General features: G+C 39.5%; 1 protein-coding gene across 1 annotated transcript in view; it reads left to right on the top strand.

The window, feature by feature from the left end:
- The window catches only part of prdm10 (PR domain containing 10), a 45384-nt gene that overhangs the window by 22234 nt on the left and 5628 nt on the right, over positions 1-17522 (top strand). The window contains 12 exon segments of the mRNA XM_062060866.1: positions 2671-2922; positions 3111-3455; positions 5783-5917; positions 5919-5939; positions 8423-8602; positions 8679-8789; positions 9033-9233; positions 12031-12174; positions 12239-12409; positions 15683-15820; positions 15897-16062; positions 16125-16222. Coding sequence (XP_061916850.1) covers positions 2671-2922; positions 3111-3455; positions 5783-5917; positions 5919-5939; positions 8423-8602; positions 8679-8789; positions 9033-9233; positions 12031-12174; positions 12239-12409; positions 15683-15820; positions 15897-16062; positions 16125-16222 — 1962 coding nt within the window.

Raw genomic sequence — 17522 nt, 5'->3', positions numbered from 1 at the left:
AGGTCAATAATTCATAACAACATTGATTTTGATTCAGTATTATTTTTTGAGCCAAGACAGTTTTAAAGAAAAAAACAGCCTTGTGTTATTAGAGTCAACATAGTGGGTTGTCCTGATACCAATATTTTGGTACCGGTACCAAAATGTATTTCGATACTTCTCTAAATAAAGGGGACCACAAAAAATGGCATTATTGGCTTTATTTTAACAAATCATCTTACGGTGCATTAAACATATGTTTCTTAATGCAATTGAAGAACAATTTTGTCCTTAAATGAAATAATGAACATATAAGATAACTTGTCTTTTAGTAGTAATTAAGCAAACAAAAGCTCCTAATTAGTCTGCTGACGTATGCAGTAATATATTGTGTCATTCCCCATTCTATTATTTTGTCAGAATTATGAGGGACAAACTGTAAAAATTTATTATTTTTCCACTTGTTCATTTACTGTTAATATCTGCTTATTTTCCGTTTCAACATGTTCTATCTACACTTCTGTTAAAAAATAATAAACACTTATTATTCTTTGTTTGGATACTTTACATTAGTTTTGGATGATACTACACCTTTGGGTATCGATTCGATACCAAGTAGTTACAGGATCATACATTGGTCATATTCAAAGTCCTCATGTGTCCAGGAACATATTTACTGAGTTTATAAACATAATATGAATTTTACAAAAAGGTAAAAAGATTTTGTGACGATAAAAAATATCGATGTAATCATAGTAGTATCGACTAGATACGCTATTGTACTTGGTATCATTACAGTGGATGTCAGGTGTAGATCCACCCATTTGTTTACATTGAGGAGCGCTAGCTTGCTGTTAGCGGTGAGCTATTGTATCCTCCTACAGTGTGTAGTGAAGCATGTTTAGCTATTCCTCGTCCTGCAGGGATGACACTTGTAAGAAACCTACTTTATTTGTTGCCATGGAGGCGAGGATTAGTGATTTAGAAGTATCTAAAACACTGCAGACTGCGGATGGATGTTAGCTGCTAGCTAGCTAGCTTTGTCTTAAAGCAGTGGTCCCCAACCACTGATTGGTACCGGGCCGCACAAGAAATTAAAAAAATTAAAAAAAAAATTAAAAAAAAAAAATTAAATCAACATAAAAAACACAATATATACATTATGTATCAATATAGATCAATACAGTCTGCAGGGATACAGTCTGTAAGCACACATGATTGTATTTCTTTATGAAAAAAAATAAAATCACCCCCCCCCCCCCCCTTGGGTCATGAAATGATGATAATGGTGTGCCAGGCCATACATACATTTTATATTTAACGCTTAAATCTCTGGAGTCTACATCAACTTCACATCTATTCCTCATTTCAAAATGTTTTAGTTTTTTTTTTATGTTGTTTTTTTGTTTGTTTGTTTTCCGCCCTTTTTTTGTCAAACAAAACTATGTTTTTTTATGGCAAACACACAAAATATGCCAAATCTTGCACCAAAAATATTTTTTAAAGTGGAATATTTGATGTGAAGTAATGGGAACCTTGGATAGGTCAATAATTCATAATAACATTGATTTTGATTCAATATTATGTTTTGAGCAATTACAGTTTGAAATAAAAAAAAAACAGCTTTGTTTTATTAGTCAACATTACAACTTTTTCTAAATTACATTTCACCTTTAAGCTTCTTTTATTTCACTTCTGTTATGTTTTTGTTTATTTTAATAGTATTTTTAGAATGTGCCGTGGGCCTTTAAAACATTAGCTGTGGGCCGCAAATGGCTTCTGGGGCACACTTTTGACACCCCTGCTATAGATAATACAAAATTAAATGTGATAAATCTATGGATAAAAAGCAGAGCCTGGCGACGCATGCGCGTTTATCATAACTCTCTCTCTCTCTCTCTGTCTCTGCCCCTTCCTCACCAATGCTGCTGCGTGCGCACACCTTCACAATTTGTTTTGTTTTTAACCCCTTCTTAACCTTGAACGTACATTGAAAATACACGCCACCCTAACTCAAAATGCCGGACATTTGAGGCATTTAAGAAACTCCGCTCGGACAGCTGCGCAAAAGAGGACATGTCTGGGGAAAAGAGGACGTATGGTCAGTCTAGATACTACACTAGTACCGGTATACCGTACAACCCTACAACATTGCTACCTTTTCTCGTTACTTTTTTTTTTTTAATAGTATTTTTGCAAATGGCCCCTGGGCCACACTTTGGACACCCCTGTTATTCATTATCAGGATGTGTGGAGTTTGCATGTTCTCCCCGTGACTGCGTGGGTTCCCTCCGGGTACTCCGACTTCCTCCCACCTCCAAAGACATGCACCTGGGGATAGGCCCCTCCCACCTCCAAAGACATGCACCTGGGGATAGGCCCCTCCTACCTCTCAAGACATGCACCTGGGGATAGGTTGATTGGCAACACTAAATTAGTCCTAGTGTGTGAATGTTGTCTCTCTATCTGTGTTGGCCCTGCGATGAGGTGGCGACTTGTCCAGGGTGTACCCCGCCTTCCGCCCGACTGCAGCTGAGATAGGCTCCATCAGCCCCCGCCACCCCGAAAGGGATAAGCGGTAGAAAATGGATGAATGGATGGACTAAATTAGCACCGATAGTGGCTTAGTTCTTTGTACCGGTGCTATTATGGTGCCGTCCGCAAAAGTGTCATTTTATTCCACCTTCCCAGGAGATGCTGGAGCTGGCGGAGGCACAGCCGCTGGAAGATCCCGCTGAGGCGGCCCAGAACGGCGTGGAGGTGATTGTGTCCGAACCCGACACGGAAGCGGAGGGACAAATGACGTCGGATGCCGGCGAGCCCTCCGCCGCCCAGCCCTCCGGCGTGGACCTGAGCGTGCCCGTGAAGGAGGACCCCACGCAGAGCGACCAGTCGGACGCTCAGCTCTCGTCTCAGGACGTGCGGCGCGTGAAAAGGATACGGGTGAGGTCCCGCGTGGCGTCTGTTGCGGCATGTGTTTTTGCTTCAAAGATTGTGTTTCTCCTCCTTCACGCCTTTCTCGTCCAAAGACGGACGTGCAGGTAGGCAAGACCCGGGTGATGAATGTCAGACAAGATCGTGCACGCTAATACGCTCCGCCGTTACAAACCACAAACATTTTGTCTTGTCAGAACGCGGCGCTGCAGCATCACTTCGTCCGGAAGAGCTTCCGTCCCTTCAAGTGCAAACACTGCGACAAGGCCTTCCGCGACAAGGACAAGCTGGACCTGCACCTGCGGGTCCACGGCCGCGACACCTTCGTCTTCCCCTGCCACCTGTGCAGCAAGACCTTCATGAACGACACGGCCCTGGACGACCACCTGCTGGTGCACACGGAGACCCGCACGTACTCTTGTCTCTTGTGCGCCCAGACCTTCGAGCGGCTGGACTCGCTCCGAGACCACATCGAGGTGCACGCTGTGGACGGGACCTTCACCTGCCCGTCCTGCAAGAAGACCTTTTCCGACTTTATCCAGGTTGGTGCTGAAAGTCCTTTTGCGATTACAAAACCAGTGAAGTTGGCACGTTGTGTAAATGGTAAATAAAAACAGAATACAATAATTTGCAAATCCTTTTCAACTTATATTCAATTGAATAGACTGCAAAGACAAGATATTTAATGTTCAAACTGAGAAACAAAATGTTTTTTTGCAAATAATCATAAATTTAGAATTTAATGGCAGCAACACAGTTGTCCCAGGGGCATTTTTACCACTGTGTTACATGGTCTTTCCTTTAAACAGTTGGGAACTGAAGAGACCAATTTTTGACTTTCCCTGGTTACATGGCAACAGCTGTTTCTAAAGGAAGGGGGGTCGTAAACAGCCGTCGCCTTTGGTTACAAAACAGTTCAAAGAAAAGGTGCCTGGAGGCTGGTCAGGTCCTGCTTCCTGTCCGCTTTGTAGATCTCGGGTCAAGACAAAATCTTCCTGTGGATTACAATACATCAAAGAAACCGACATGTCGCTTCCCATCCTACACAGTGGAGTTTTACAAGCCTTTTGATTGGTAAGATCAAAGACAGCTTTCAGTGTTTCCCATAAACTGCCAAGATACCTGTGGCGGCAGGGGCGTGGCTATGGGCGTGGTCACCATGACATTATTTATTTTATATCATCGAGTAATATGCATAATTTACTACAATGATATGATTTTTTTCTAAAAAGGCTAAAAAAATGTGTACTTACTAATTAATAATAACAGTTTTGTTTTAAACGTCCATCCATCCATCCATCCATCCATCCATCCATCCATCCATCCATTTTACAATATAATTACAACACTTTATGTACATATTTATATACAGATTTGAACAATAAGTTATTCACTGAAATATATTTAATTGTGGTTCTTACAAAAAATATATCTTATAAAATATAAAAGCTAAAATGTCTCTTAAAGCTCTGCCCCTTTAATTAGTGCATACTAAATAATTTAACTTTAGCCTACTACTACAACCATATTATTTACCAGCAACATAAAGTGAAACAGAGGCAGAGGTGTCCTGCCACAGTCAGTAACAAATAAACAGAAAACAGTAGTGGTCAAATACAAATAAGGCAACAAGAGAAGTATCCTACACTTCTCTTTTGTAAAGTAAACCTGAACAGCCTATATGGGCATCTATATCAACTATATGATTTGCCTGAGAAGCTGGACAGGACAAAAATTTAAAAAAAAAAAAAAAAAAAGAAATTTGTGGCGGACGTAATTCTTTCGTGGCGGGCCGCCACAAATAAATGAATGTGTGGGAAACACTGGCTTTTGTCTGCTTGCCGGGAACTCATGGAACCACAACGTTTTGTGATCATTTAGATACAATTATTCTGACATTTAGGACTACAAAATTGGCTTTAAAAAAGCTAGCATATTACCAGGTATCATTCGTCAATTGACAAATAATTGACGCTCAGGTGTATACCTGCAAAATTTGCAAAAAAGCTAGCATGCTAATTTTAGAATGCTAATGATTGTGCCGTTTAACATTAGCTACGGGCCGCAAATGGACCCTGGGCCGCACTTTGGACTATTTATCCTTTATGTGTGTGTGTGTGTGTTTTTTTTTAAACAGCTACGATCCGTAGGTGGCCTGCAAGCCAGTTTGACCTTATCATACATTTGATCATTTGTAGTATAAAACTTGTTTATTGAATATCAAAATACACGAATATAGTTATTATATGCACAGACACAGCGAGTGCATGACTTCCATTGGGGGTCGCATTTTGCCAATGTCGGAAATTGCCAAAAAAGTGTCTTCAAGACGAATTTTTAGCACGATGGCTCGCCGTTAGTCCTGCTAGTGTGATTCCAAGGAAACGAGCAGAGCGGCGAAACCCACCGACACCTGTTGCCGTTAAACAACAGCATTGCGGTCTTAAATGCACACTGGGTCGGAGTCCACGGAAGTGAAACGAGACGACCGGCTGCAGCAGTCCCGGTAAAAGGTGGTTAATGCCAGCGAGGTCATCGGCGTGGTCACGGTGCTCTGTGCGCATACCCAGTAGCCTCTGGCGGGGGCAGTTCAAACAAATCATGGAGCTAAATTGGCACTGCCTGCTTTTAAATGTAATTTCCTCCTTCCCAATGAAGAATGTTTAATCCTGCTCCTACTTAATAAGCACTGGTAGCTCAGTCCTTGGTACTGGAAGGCGGCCAATTCATGTGCGGTCAAAGAATGCACAATACCTCCAACTGCTCCCTCTGGTCTTGTGTGTTGTCAGGAGTGACGGCTGAGTTTTTCTGCTACTTTGTTGGTACTCATCGTCGTCGGACTTCTCCTCCGTCTCTGCTCCTCCCCCAGGTGAAGAAGCACATCCGCTGTTTCCATTCGGAGAAGATCTTCCAGTGCCCGAGCTGCGAAAAAGCCTTCTGTCGGCCAGACAAGCTGCGGCTACACATGCTGCGCCACTCTGATCGCAGGGACTTCCTGTGCTCAGACGTGCGGCAAGCAGTTCAAGGTAACATCGTAGGTCGACTTCTCTGGCTGACATAGATGTCGTTTGTTTTATTTATATATTTATTATTATTCATATATTATTATTATTATTATTAATTTTAAAAATAATAAAAAAATGTTTTTATTATTATTATTTATTTGTTTATTTTATTGATAAATGTTTTATTTTTTATTTATTTGTTAATTTTTTAATGTACATTTTTTTTAATTAAAAATGACATTTATTTTACTTATTAGTTTTATATATACATATTATTGTTATTTTTATTGTATTTCGTGATTTATTTATTATTTTTTATTAAAAAAGATATGTTTATTTTATTTATATATGTATTATTATTTATATATACCGGTACTATTATTATCAATTTAAATAAAAATATATATCTACATATTTTGTAAATTTACTATTTTCTGTATACATATTTCATTTTTTTATTTACTATATATATATATATATATATATATATATATATATATATATATATATATATATATATATATATATATATATATATATATATATATACACATATTTTTTAAAGACATGCACCTGGGGATCATACTTGCCAACCCTCCCGATTTTCCCGGGAGACTCCCGAATTTCAGTGCCCCTCCCGAAAATCTCCCGGGGCAACCATTCTCCCGATTTCCACCCAGACAACAATATTGGGGGCGTGCCTTTAAGGCACTGCCTTTAACGTCCTCTACAACCTGTCGTCACGTCCGCTTATCCTCCATTCAAACAGCGTGCCGGCCCAGTCACATAATATATGCAGTTTTTACACACACATAAGTGAACGCAAGGCATACTTGATCAACAGACATACAGGTCACACTGAGGGTGGTCGTATAAGCAACTTTAACACTGTTACAAATATGCGCCACACTGTGAACCCACACCAAGCAAGAATGACAAACACATTTCGGGAGAACATCCGCACCGTAACACAACATAAACACAACAGAACAAATACCCAGAACCCTTTGCAGCACGAACTCCTCCGGGACGCTACAGTATACACCCGCGCTACCACCAAACCCCACCCCCCCAAACCCGCCAGACCTCAGTCCCCCCCCCCCCCCACCAAGAAACATGTAACCGAATATTAACATTGCGGTATGTATACTTTTGACCCAGCAAATTTGCTCACATTTTCAGTAGACCCATAATAAATTCATAAAAGAAGCAAACTTCATGAATGTTTTTTGTGACCAACAAGTATGTGCTCCAATCACTATCACAAAAAAATAAGAGTTGTAGAAATGATTGTAAACTCAAGGCAGCCATGACATTATGTTCTTTACAAGTGTGTGTAAACTTTTGATCGCGACTGTGTATATAATATATATATATATATATATATATATATATATATATATATATATATATATATATATATATATATATATATATATATATATTAATAAAAAACATGACATTTATTTTATTTATTATTATTTATACATACACATTGTTATTTTTATTTTATTTTTTTAATTTCTTATTTATTACATTAAAAAAAAAGATATGACGTTGGTTTTATTTATTAATATTCTAATATGTACTTATTATTATTTTGTATTTTATTTGTATTTCTTTTTCAATTTTTATTTTATTTATATATATATATATATATATATATATATATATATATATATATATATATATATATATATATATATATATATATATATATATATATATATATGTATATATATATTAGGGACGGCGTGGCGAAGTTGGTAGAAGTGGCTGTGCCAGCAATCGGAGTGTTGCTGGTTACTGGGGTTCAATTCCCACCTTCTACCTTCCTAGTCACGTCCGTTGTGTCCTTGGGCAAGACACTTCACCCCTTTGCCTCTGATGGGTGCTGGTTAGCGCCTTGCATGGCAGCTCCCTCCATCAGTGTGTGAATGGGTAAATGTGGAAATACTGTCAAAGCGCTTTGAGTACCTTGAAGGTAGAAAAGTGCTATACAAGTATAACCCATTTATCATTTATTTATCATTTATTATATTTAATAAAAAAAATAGAACATTTTATTCATTATTATTTATACATACACATATTGTTATCTTTATTTAATTTCTTTATTCCTCATTTATTAATTTTTTTTTTTTTAAGATATGATTTTGGTTTTATTTATTAATATTCTAATATGTACTTATTATTTTTATTTTTTTTCTAATTTTTATTATATACATATATATATATGTACATATATATTTAATAAAAAATAGGAAATGTATTTTATTTATTATTGTTTATACATATACATATTATTGTTATTTATTTATTAAATTTTTTTTTAACTAAAAAATAATATATATATATATATATATATATATATATATATATATATATATATATATATATATTATATATATATATATATATATATATTATATATATATATATATATATATATATATATATATATATATATATATATGACGTTAATGTTTTTCTGTTTCGTGCAGAGGAAGGATAAGCTGCGGGAGCACATGCAGCGTATGCACAATCCCGAGCGGGAAGCCAAAAAGGCCGAACGCATCCTCCGCTCCAAGAGCCTCAAACTGAAGGCCCCCACGTCCGACTTTGAGAGCTTTATGTTCAAATGCAGGCTATGCATGATGGGATTCCGACGCAGAGGAATGCTGGTGAGTGCACAAAGTTTGAGGCGTCGCAAGATGACGAGAGCCAGCGTCTGAGGTCTACTTATTATTGCGGTTGCAGGTCAATCATTTGTCCAAGCGTCACCCTGAGATGCATGTGAATGACGTCCCTGAGCTGACGTTGCCCATCATCAAGCCCAACAGGGACTACTTCTGCCAGTACTGTGACAAGGTAATCCTTTTTGCTGCCATCTATTATATTGTTTCATCGGATCCAAGAGACATGTACAGTGGAACCTCCAAGTTCATAATAGAGGTTCCACTGTATGCTGTATTCAACAAGAAGAACACTGACATCGCCTCACCAAAAAGCTCCAAGTTCATAAATAGAGGTTCCACCTGTATGCTGTATTCAACAAGAAGGACACTGACATCGCCTCACCAAAAAGCTGCTGGCTGCTTCTGACTCCCGCAGGTGTATAAGAGCGCCAGCAAGAGGAAGTCGCACATACTGAAGAACCACCCGGGGGCAGAGTTGCCCCCCAGCATCCGCAAGCTGCGCCCGGCTGCCCCCGGCGAGCCCGACCCGATGCTGACCACGCACACGCAGCTGGCCGGCACCATCGCATACGCGCCGGTCTGCTGCCCACACTGCGCCAAACAGTACAGCAGCAAGGTGAGCATGCAAAGTGGTGTTGCATCCGGTACTGTTCCGTTTGTGCCTAAAGTGTCCCCTCCCCCGCTTTAAGTGAAATCCGTGTCGTAGACGTAGATTTTTTTAATACTTTACAGATACTGTAATGTGATTGTTGATGTTTTTCACTCAGTACAGATTGCTGTCCTACCAGTGTTGTGCATTACAAACTCAAACGCATTTCGTGTTGTTGTAGAAGCTAGCTTATCTCTTTCCACAGCTAGCTTTTACGGCTAAAACCGAAGCACGGCGATATGTTAGTACGCTAGAAAAATAGTTCCTCGGTTGCTCTTACAATAACAATGTTGCTCCAGCTTGGTTATTATAAAGGTTACAGAACGTAAATTAGGTATTGTTGACGGTTTTTGAATGCATTTTGAAGTGATTTAGAGGTAGAATTGATTGCTCCCATTAGCTGCATTGCTAGCCACCTAGAACGAGACGATTTTTATATGTTAGAATTAGGGGTGTAACGGTACACAAAAATTTCGGTTCGGTACGTACCTTGGTTTAGAGGTCACGGTTCGGTTCATTTTCGGTACAGTAAGAAAACAACAAAATATACATTTTTTTTGTTATTTATTTACCAAATTTGTAAACAATGGCATAACATACATATACACACAGGGTCCATTGCCAGGGTTAATGTGGTCAACATACATAAAATAAAAACTAATAAGATAAGGCTCAGAATGGTTTCTTAACAAAACCTTTCTACATATAAAGTGCTTTTTTTGATTGATTGATTGAGACTTTTATTAGTAGATTGCACAGTACAGTACATATTCCGTACAATTGACCACTAAATGGTAACACCCCAATAAGTTTTTCCACTTGTTTAAGTCGGGGTCCGCGTTAATCAACATTAAACTGCCTCAAGTTGTTGCTCAGATTAAATAAAATGACACAACTTTCTTCTACATATAAAAAGTGCAACATTAAACGGTTTCAAGTCAACTCAGCCTCAGATTAACCCCCCCCCCCCCCCCCCCCCACCCCCAGCCTGGCTAACTTGGCAGTAAGAGGATATATGGGCTTATTGTTCTTCCACCATAGAAGTGGGTCAAAATCTAGTTCTTAATGCAATATGGACTTAAATCTGCTGCTATAAAAACATGTGTTATTGCTTTAGCCCTGCCTGACTCGCCGAGGAGAGGCTGCTTGAATGCGGTGGTGACGCTTCAAATGGGTTAGCATGTTTGATGTGTTGTCAGAAGCAGCTGCTGAACAATGTCGGCAAACCTCGGTCCTCCATTGTTGTATCGCGCAGCCAAAGTGTTCCCACACGGGAGATCTTAACAAGACAGGAGGGTCTTCCAGCTCTGGCTTTTACATGTTGTCCTAGCCCGGTCGCTGCTAGCATGCCGTGTGTTGTGCCTCGGTGTGCATTGTTTACACAAACGTGTGTTACGCTACTTAATATGTCCGTGTGGAAACTCGTTCGGTACACCTCCGAACCAAACCGAAAACCCCGTACCGAAACGGTTCAATACAAATACACGTACTGTTACACCCCTAGTTAGAATGCAAAAAAAACAAAAAACGTTTGTCTCACATAATGATTGTGAACGATAGGCAATTTTTTTTTTTTTTTAATTTCACTTCCCCTTTAAGACTGTCCCCCGGGACCTTTAACATTCACCACATTTGGGGGTTAGCCAAGGGTTAGCCTCTTCAAGTTTTTCCAACTGAACTCACAGGCTGGTCTGTTTGTCATGGTCCTAACTGTCAGTTCAAACACTGATGACATCTTTTAATCATACAAGAAGCAAGGAACCATGCAGAGACAGAGTTCAATTTAGCTCATGAGGAGAACGCATGGAGCTGCACACTTAGTCACAGTCTCGCCTACGCTCTAAGGTTCAGCTCCCGCGTCCCTCTATTTATTCAGGAGTTCCACAGTCAACATCACTAAGGCCGTCTCTAAAAGGAGTGGTCACATACACTACCTTTCAAAAGTTTGGGGTCACATTGAAATGTCCTTATATTTGAAGGAAAGGCACTGTACTTGTCAATGAAGATAACTTTAAACTAGTCTTAACTATAAAGAAATACACTCTATACATTGCTAATGTGGTAAATGACTATTCTAGCTGCAAATGTCTGGTTTTTGGTGCAATATCTACATAGGTGTATAGAGGCCCATTTCCAGCAACTATCACTCCAGTGTTCTAATGGTACAATGTGTTTGCTCATTGGCTCAGAAGGCTAATTGATGATTAGAAAACCTTGTGCAATCATGTTCACACATCTGAAACAGTTTAGCTCGTTACAGAAGCTACAAAACTGACCTTCCTTTGAGCAGATTGAGTTTCTGGAGCATCACATTTGTGGGGTCAGTTAAACGCTCAAAATGGCCAGAAAAAGAGAACTTTCATCTGAAACTCGACAATCTATTTTGTTCTTAGAAATGAAGGCTATTCCACAAAATTGTTTGGGTGACCCAAACTTTTGAACGGTAGTGTATATTATGCAAAGCAGGTCCAGGTCCAGTACGCACAATACGTGAGGGAATGTGCTGGGGGCCTTGTGATTTCGCCTTGTCTCCGCTTTGTCTGTGTGCTGTCGTCTTAGCTTAGCTGTTAGCGGCTAAAACCAAAGATAACATCTGCGGCTGAGGCCACCCCTCAGACAGGGAGTTTCGTCCTTGTACAGATACAAAGTCTAACTTGAGCACAATAGCTAATAACTAAAGCAACGGACTTTAAGCATACTAAAGTTGTGTGATATATTCTAACACTAGCATGAGTACGTCCTGAGCGAGTCACTTGTATCTCAGACTAAGATGGTGCAGCACATCAGGAAGAAACACCCAGAGTTTGCCCAGCTCGCCAACACCATCCAAGCTCCTCTAGCGACGGCCGTCATCAGCAGCGCTCCCGCCGTCATCAGCGCAGACGGCACCACCGCCGAGGCTGTCGTGGTGAGACTCGGCGACTACAGTTTTTAACTCGGCAGCTGCTGCATGATTGCACCTCTGTCCCCAGACCACCGACTTGTTGACGCAGGCCATGACGGAGCTCTCGCAGACGCTCACCGCAGACTACCGGACGGCGCAGGGAGACTACCAGAGGATCCAGTACATCCCCGTGTCCCAGGCCGGAGGCGGCCTGTCCCAGCCGCAGCACATTCAGCTGCAGGTCGTCCAGGTGGCGCCGGTGAGTTCCGCAACTCTCCTTAAAGAGAAGAAGTAATACGACGTAATAGAGGTGGGAATCTTTGGGCACTTCACGATTCGATTAAAAATCTATTATGGATGCATCTTTCATTTGAACTGAACAAAAATATAAACGCAACACTTTTGTATTTGCTCCCAGATGTAAAACTTGTACTATATACACAAAAAAACTACTCCTCTCAAATATTGTTCATAAAGCTGTGTTAGTGAGCATTTCTTCTTTGCCAAGATCTCACAGGTGTGGCATATCAAGGTGCTGACTAAACCGCATGATTACTGCCCATACGTGCCTTAGGCAGCCCACAATAAAAGGCCACTCTGAAATGTTGCAGTTTTATCACACAGCACAATGCCACAGATGTTGCAAGTTTTGAGAGAGCGTGCAGTCGGTATGCTGACTGCAGGAATGTCCACCAGAGCAGTTGCCCGTGAATTGAATGTTCATTTCTCTACCATAAGCCGTCTCCAAAGGCGTTTCAGAGAATTTGGCAGTACATCCAACCGGCCTCACAACCGCAGACCCCGTGTAACCACACTAGCCCTGGTGTCTTCACCTGGACAAAAGTGTTGTGTTTATATTTTTGTTCAGTATGTATATATTGATGCAGTTTTAAATGTCTTTGCGTTTCACCAAATACGAGTTAATCACTTGCAACTTTAAAAAACAGTGAATTTGGAATAGGAAATTCCCAAATGTTTAAATTAATCGAAATGTGTGCAAAACTGGAACAAAAGTGACTTAAAATAAAGGAGCTGGTCAGATCTCTCGGTGAGGTGGCTCACTGCAGTCAACCACATTTTAGAACTGTCTGCATGACTTTATTTACAATAAATAAATCGATTATTGATTGTTGATTATTGACGTTCACTAATTGATTTTATAATCCTCCATGTCCGAATTGCGATGCATCTAAAATTCCCCCCACCTCTACAATACAGTGACTCAGGCTGTAATTTTTTGGGCACAACACCATTCGATTCTTGGGGGTAACGATTCGATTCAGATTCGATTCTCGATTCAAAATAATACTCTTTTTAATAACATTGAGTGCCAGTTCCATGATTCACTACATTCCGCCATAAAATTGACAAACAGTTCTGATAAATGTTAATGTTACTTTTAAAAAAAACGCTTTAATAAAATTCTACCCAAACATTTAATAAAGTCAAATACAAATAAGGCAACAAGAGAAGTACACAACACTTATTTTGTAAAGTAAATCTGTACAGCAGATATGATCATCTACATCAGGGGTGTCAAACGTACAAATAGGTTTATTCCGGCCCGCGGCCCTGAAGATCAGTTTGCTAGTAATATAAAAATGAGCTGCATTATTTTTATTGACAGAAACTGCTGTTCTAAATGTGTCCACTGGATGACGCTATAGCAGTTCAAGTGTAACCCACGTCACACACGACAGTGTTTTAAAGATGACGTGTCAGCTGACTCCGGATTGGCTGTTGCTACTCCAATCAGCGCAGGTCTAAGCAATCAGCTGCTCCTGTTGTGGCTGGCAGCAGATGGCGCACAATACCTTCTTTCATTGTAAATTATTTACTCAACGGATAAAATAAGACTTAAGTCAACTTGACCATCATCTTTGTAGTTCCATGCAGTGCTTGCAATTGGTTGAATGCATGATGCGCACCCTGAATGCCATTGTAAAAATGTGTGTTTCTACATCTGTTGTTTGTTCTATTTTATTGTATGCTTAAATTTACCATGTTCGCATTGGTTGAGTTTGTAGATATGTTACTTTTAATTCGGCTATGGTGTCCTTTTGATAATTATTTTGTCTGTATTATAAATATAAATTAATGTGTTGTTGCAGTTGTGGATGTCACCAATGCGCCGGTTTGAGGAAACACTCTTATTGCTTTTTCAAACACGTCTCCAATGGTGAACTGCCAACTTGAGAATGCTAAACAGGAAGTGCTTAAAGTTTAATGGCTTTTTTAAAAACACTGAGACAAAGTCTGAGTTCATTATGTTCTTCGTGGGGTTCTAGAAACTGCACCAATTTTTTTCTTAGAATTTTAAACTTGCAGTGTTTTGCCAAGAGGATTATTTGTAGAGATGTCCGATAATGGCTTTTTTGCCGATATCCGATATTCCGATATTGTCCAACTCTTAATTACTGATACCGATATCAACCGATACCGATATATACAGTCGTGGAATGAACACATTATTATGCATAATTTTGTTGTGATGCCCCGTTGGATGCATTAAACAATGTAACAAGGTTTTCCAAAATAAATCAACTCAAGTTATGGAAAAAAATGCCAACATGGCACTGCCATATTTATTATTGAAGTCACAAAGTGCATTTTTTTTTTTTAACATGCCTCAAAACAGCAGCTTGGAATTTGGGACATGCTCTCCCTGAGAGAGCATGAGGAGGTTGAGGTGGGTGGGGGGATAGGGTGTATATTGTAGCTTCTGGAAGAGTTAGTGCTGCAAGGGGTTCTGGGTATTTGTTCTGTTGTGTTTATGTTGTGTTACGGTGCGAATGTTCTCCCGAAATGTGTTTGTCATTCTTGTTTGGTGTGGGTTCACAGTGTGGCGCATATTTGTAACAGTGTTAAAGTTGTTTATACGGCCCCCCTCAGTGTGACCTGTATGGCTGTTGACCAAGTATGCATTGCATTCACTTGTGTGTGTGTGTGAAAAGCCGTAGATATTATGTGACTGGGCCGGCACGCAAAGGCAGTGCCTTTAAGGTTTATTGGCGCTCTGTACTTTACCCTACGTCCGTGTACACAGCGGTGTTTTAAAAAGTCATACATTTTACTTTTTGAAACCGATTCCGATAATTTTGAAACCGATACCGATAATTTCTGATGTTACATTTTAAAGCATTTATCGGCCGATAATATCGTCAGTCCGATATTATCGGACATCCCTAATTATTTGTAATGTGTACATTTTCAGAATATGTTTGTTGTATTTTTGGCCAAAGTAAGACAAATGAAACAATCTGAAGTTGTCTTTATTTTTAAGTTATTATGCCAGGATTTTACCAGTCCGACCCGTGTGGGAATAGATTTTCCATGCGGCCCCTGAGCTAAAATGAGTTTGACATCCCTGATCTGCATCAACAATATGATATGCCTGAGTGGCTGGACAGGACAGATTTATAAAAAAAAAAACAACAAAATTTTGAGTTAAGAATCGTTACATATTAATTGTGATCCAAATGAAAATAAAAAATTTTAAACCCCTAGTGGTGACCATATTTTTGTCTGCCAGGCTTCCTCCCCTCATTCCCAGCAGTCGGCCCCGGATGGGGGCCCGCTGCATGACCCACATGGCTACAGCCAGCACTCCATCCAGGTGCAGCACATCCAAGTCAGTGAGCCCTCAGGATCTGGACAAGGTGTCACGCAGGTAAGGACAGACTCTTTTAAAAATGAGCACGGGCTTCAGCATCTCTGACTTCTCTTCTCTGTCTGTCACCGCCCAGCCTCTCAGCCCCAACTCCCAACAGACCAATCAGGAGCTGAGCCCTGCCCAGAACCACAGCCTCCAGGGCGGCGGCAGCAGCAGCAGCAGCAGCAGCGCTCAGCAGCAGCAGCAGGGGGCGGTGCAGCACGCCTACATACCCGGCAACTGGAACTACAGAAGCTACCGTGAGTCCAATGCTCGCAGCTTTGCCACAGATTGTCACGTAAATAACACATGGCTGCTGCAGCCTCAGAGATCCAGATGATGGCCCTGCCTCACGCGCAGTACGTCATCGCTGAGGCCACCACGCCGGTCACCGGAGCCAACGGCAACCAAGTGAAAACGGTGAGTTTGGGGTCACGACGGGGTAGAGCCGGGGTGTCCAAAGTGCGGCCGTTAATTTGTTTACGGCCCGTGGCACATTCTAAAAATACTATTGCAAAAAAAAAAAAGCATACAAATGTAAAGTAAAAGAGCAAACAGGTGAAATGTAACAAGAACATTTTGTTGGAAAAAAGGCATAAACATAAAAATATAATTAAAAAACGTGTAATCGATTAATGGATGTGAAGTTCATCTAGATATTTAAATGTCAATATAATATTGATATATCCCGTGGGGATCCTTGAGAATTTTAGTCAGATTTTTTTTTGACTGTCAATGCTCAAAAACTAATAATGAATCAAAATCAATGTCGTTATGAATTATTGGCTTATTTAAGGCTCCAATTACTTCACATTAAATATTCCACTTTGAAATATTTTCTCGGGAAAATATTGCATATTTTGTGTTTTTGCCATGTAAATAAAACTAGGTTTTCTTTGACAAAAAAGGCATATGACACGAAAATAATAAAAATGTATAAACAAGGGGATAGATCTGAAGTTAATCTAGATATTTAAATTTACATATAATATTGATATATGACTTATTTTTTAACACTTTTCTGAGTGGGGCCCTTTTGGATCCCTGAGAATTTTAGTCAGATTTGTTTTTGACTGTCAATGCTCAAAAACATAATAAACCAAAATCAATGTTGTTATGTATTATTGACATATTTAAGGATCCAATTACTTCACATCAAATATTCCACTTATATTATATCATATTGCATATTTTGTGTGTTTGCCACGTAAATAAAACTAGGTTTTCTTCGACAAAAAAGGCATACAACAATAACAATTAAAAAAACAAAAACGTATCGACGGATGGATCCGAAGTTGATCTAGATATTTAGGCGTAAAAATAATATTGATATATGACATTTTTTAAATACATTTTTGAGTGGGGCTCTTTTAGATCCCTGAGAATTTTAGTCAGATTTTTTTTTGACTGTCAATGCTCAAAAACAAAGAACCAAAATCAATGTCGTTATGAATTATTGACCTATTTAAGGCTCCAAGTACTTCACATCAAATATTCCACTTTGAAATATTTCCCCAGAAAATATTTCACATTTTGTGTGATTGCAATGTAAATAAAACTAGGTTCTCATTTACAAAAAAGGCATATGACATGAAAATATTAAAAATTTTAAAAAACGGATCAACGGATAGATCTGAAATAAATAATAAATAATATTGATATGACTTTTTTTTAATAGATTTTTGAGTGGGACCCTTTTGGATCCCTGAGAATTTTTGTG

The sequence above is a fragment of the Entelurus aequoreus genome, linkage group LG10 (genome assembly GCF_033978785.1).
Source record: "Entelurus aequoreus isolate RoL-2023_Sb linkage group LG10, RoL_Eaeq_v1.1, whole genome shotgun sequence".
NCBI classification, from domain to species: Eukaryota; Metazoa; Chordata; class Actinopteri; order Syngnathiformes; family Syngnathidae; genus Entelurus; species Entelurus aequoreus.
The sequence above is the reverse complement of the archived record's forward strand: the minus strand, read 5'-3'. Positions and strand labels throughout refer to the sequence as shown.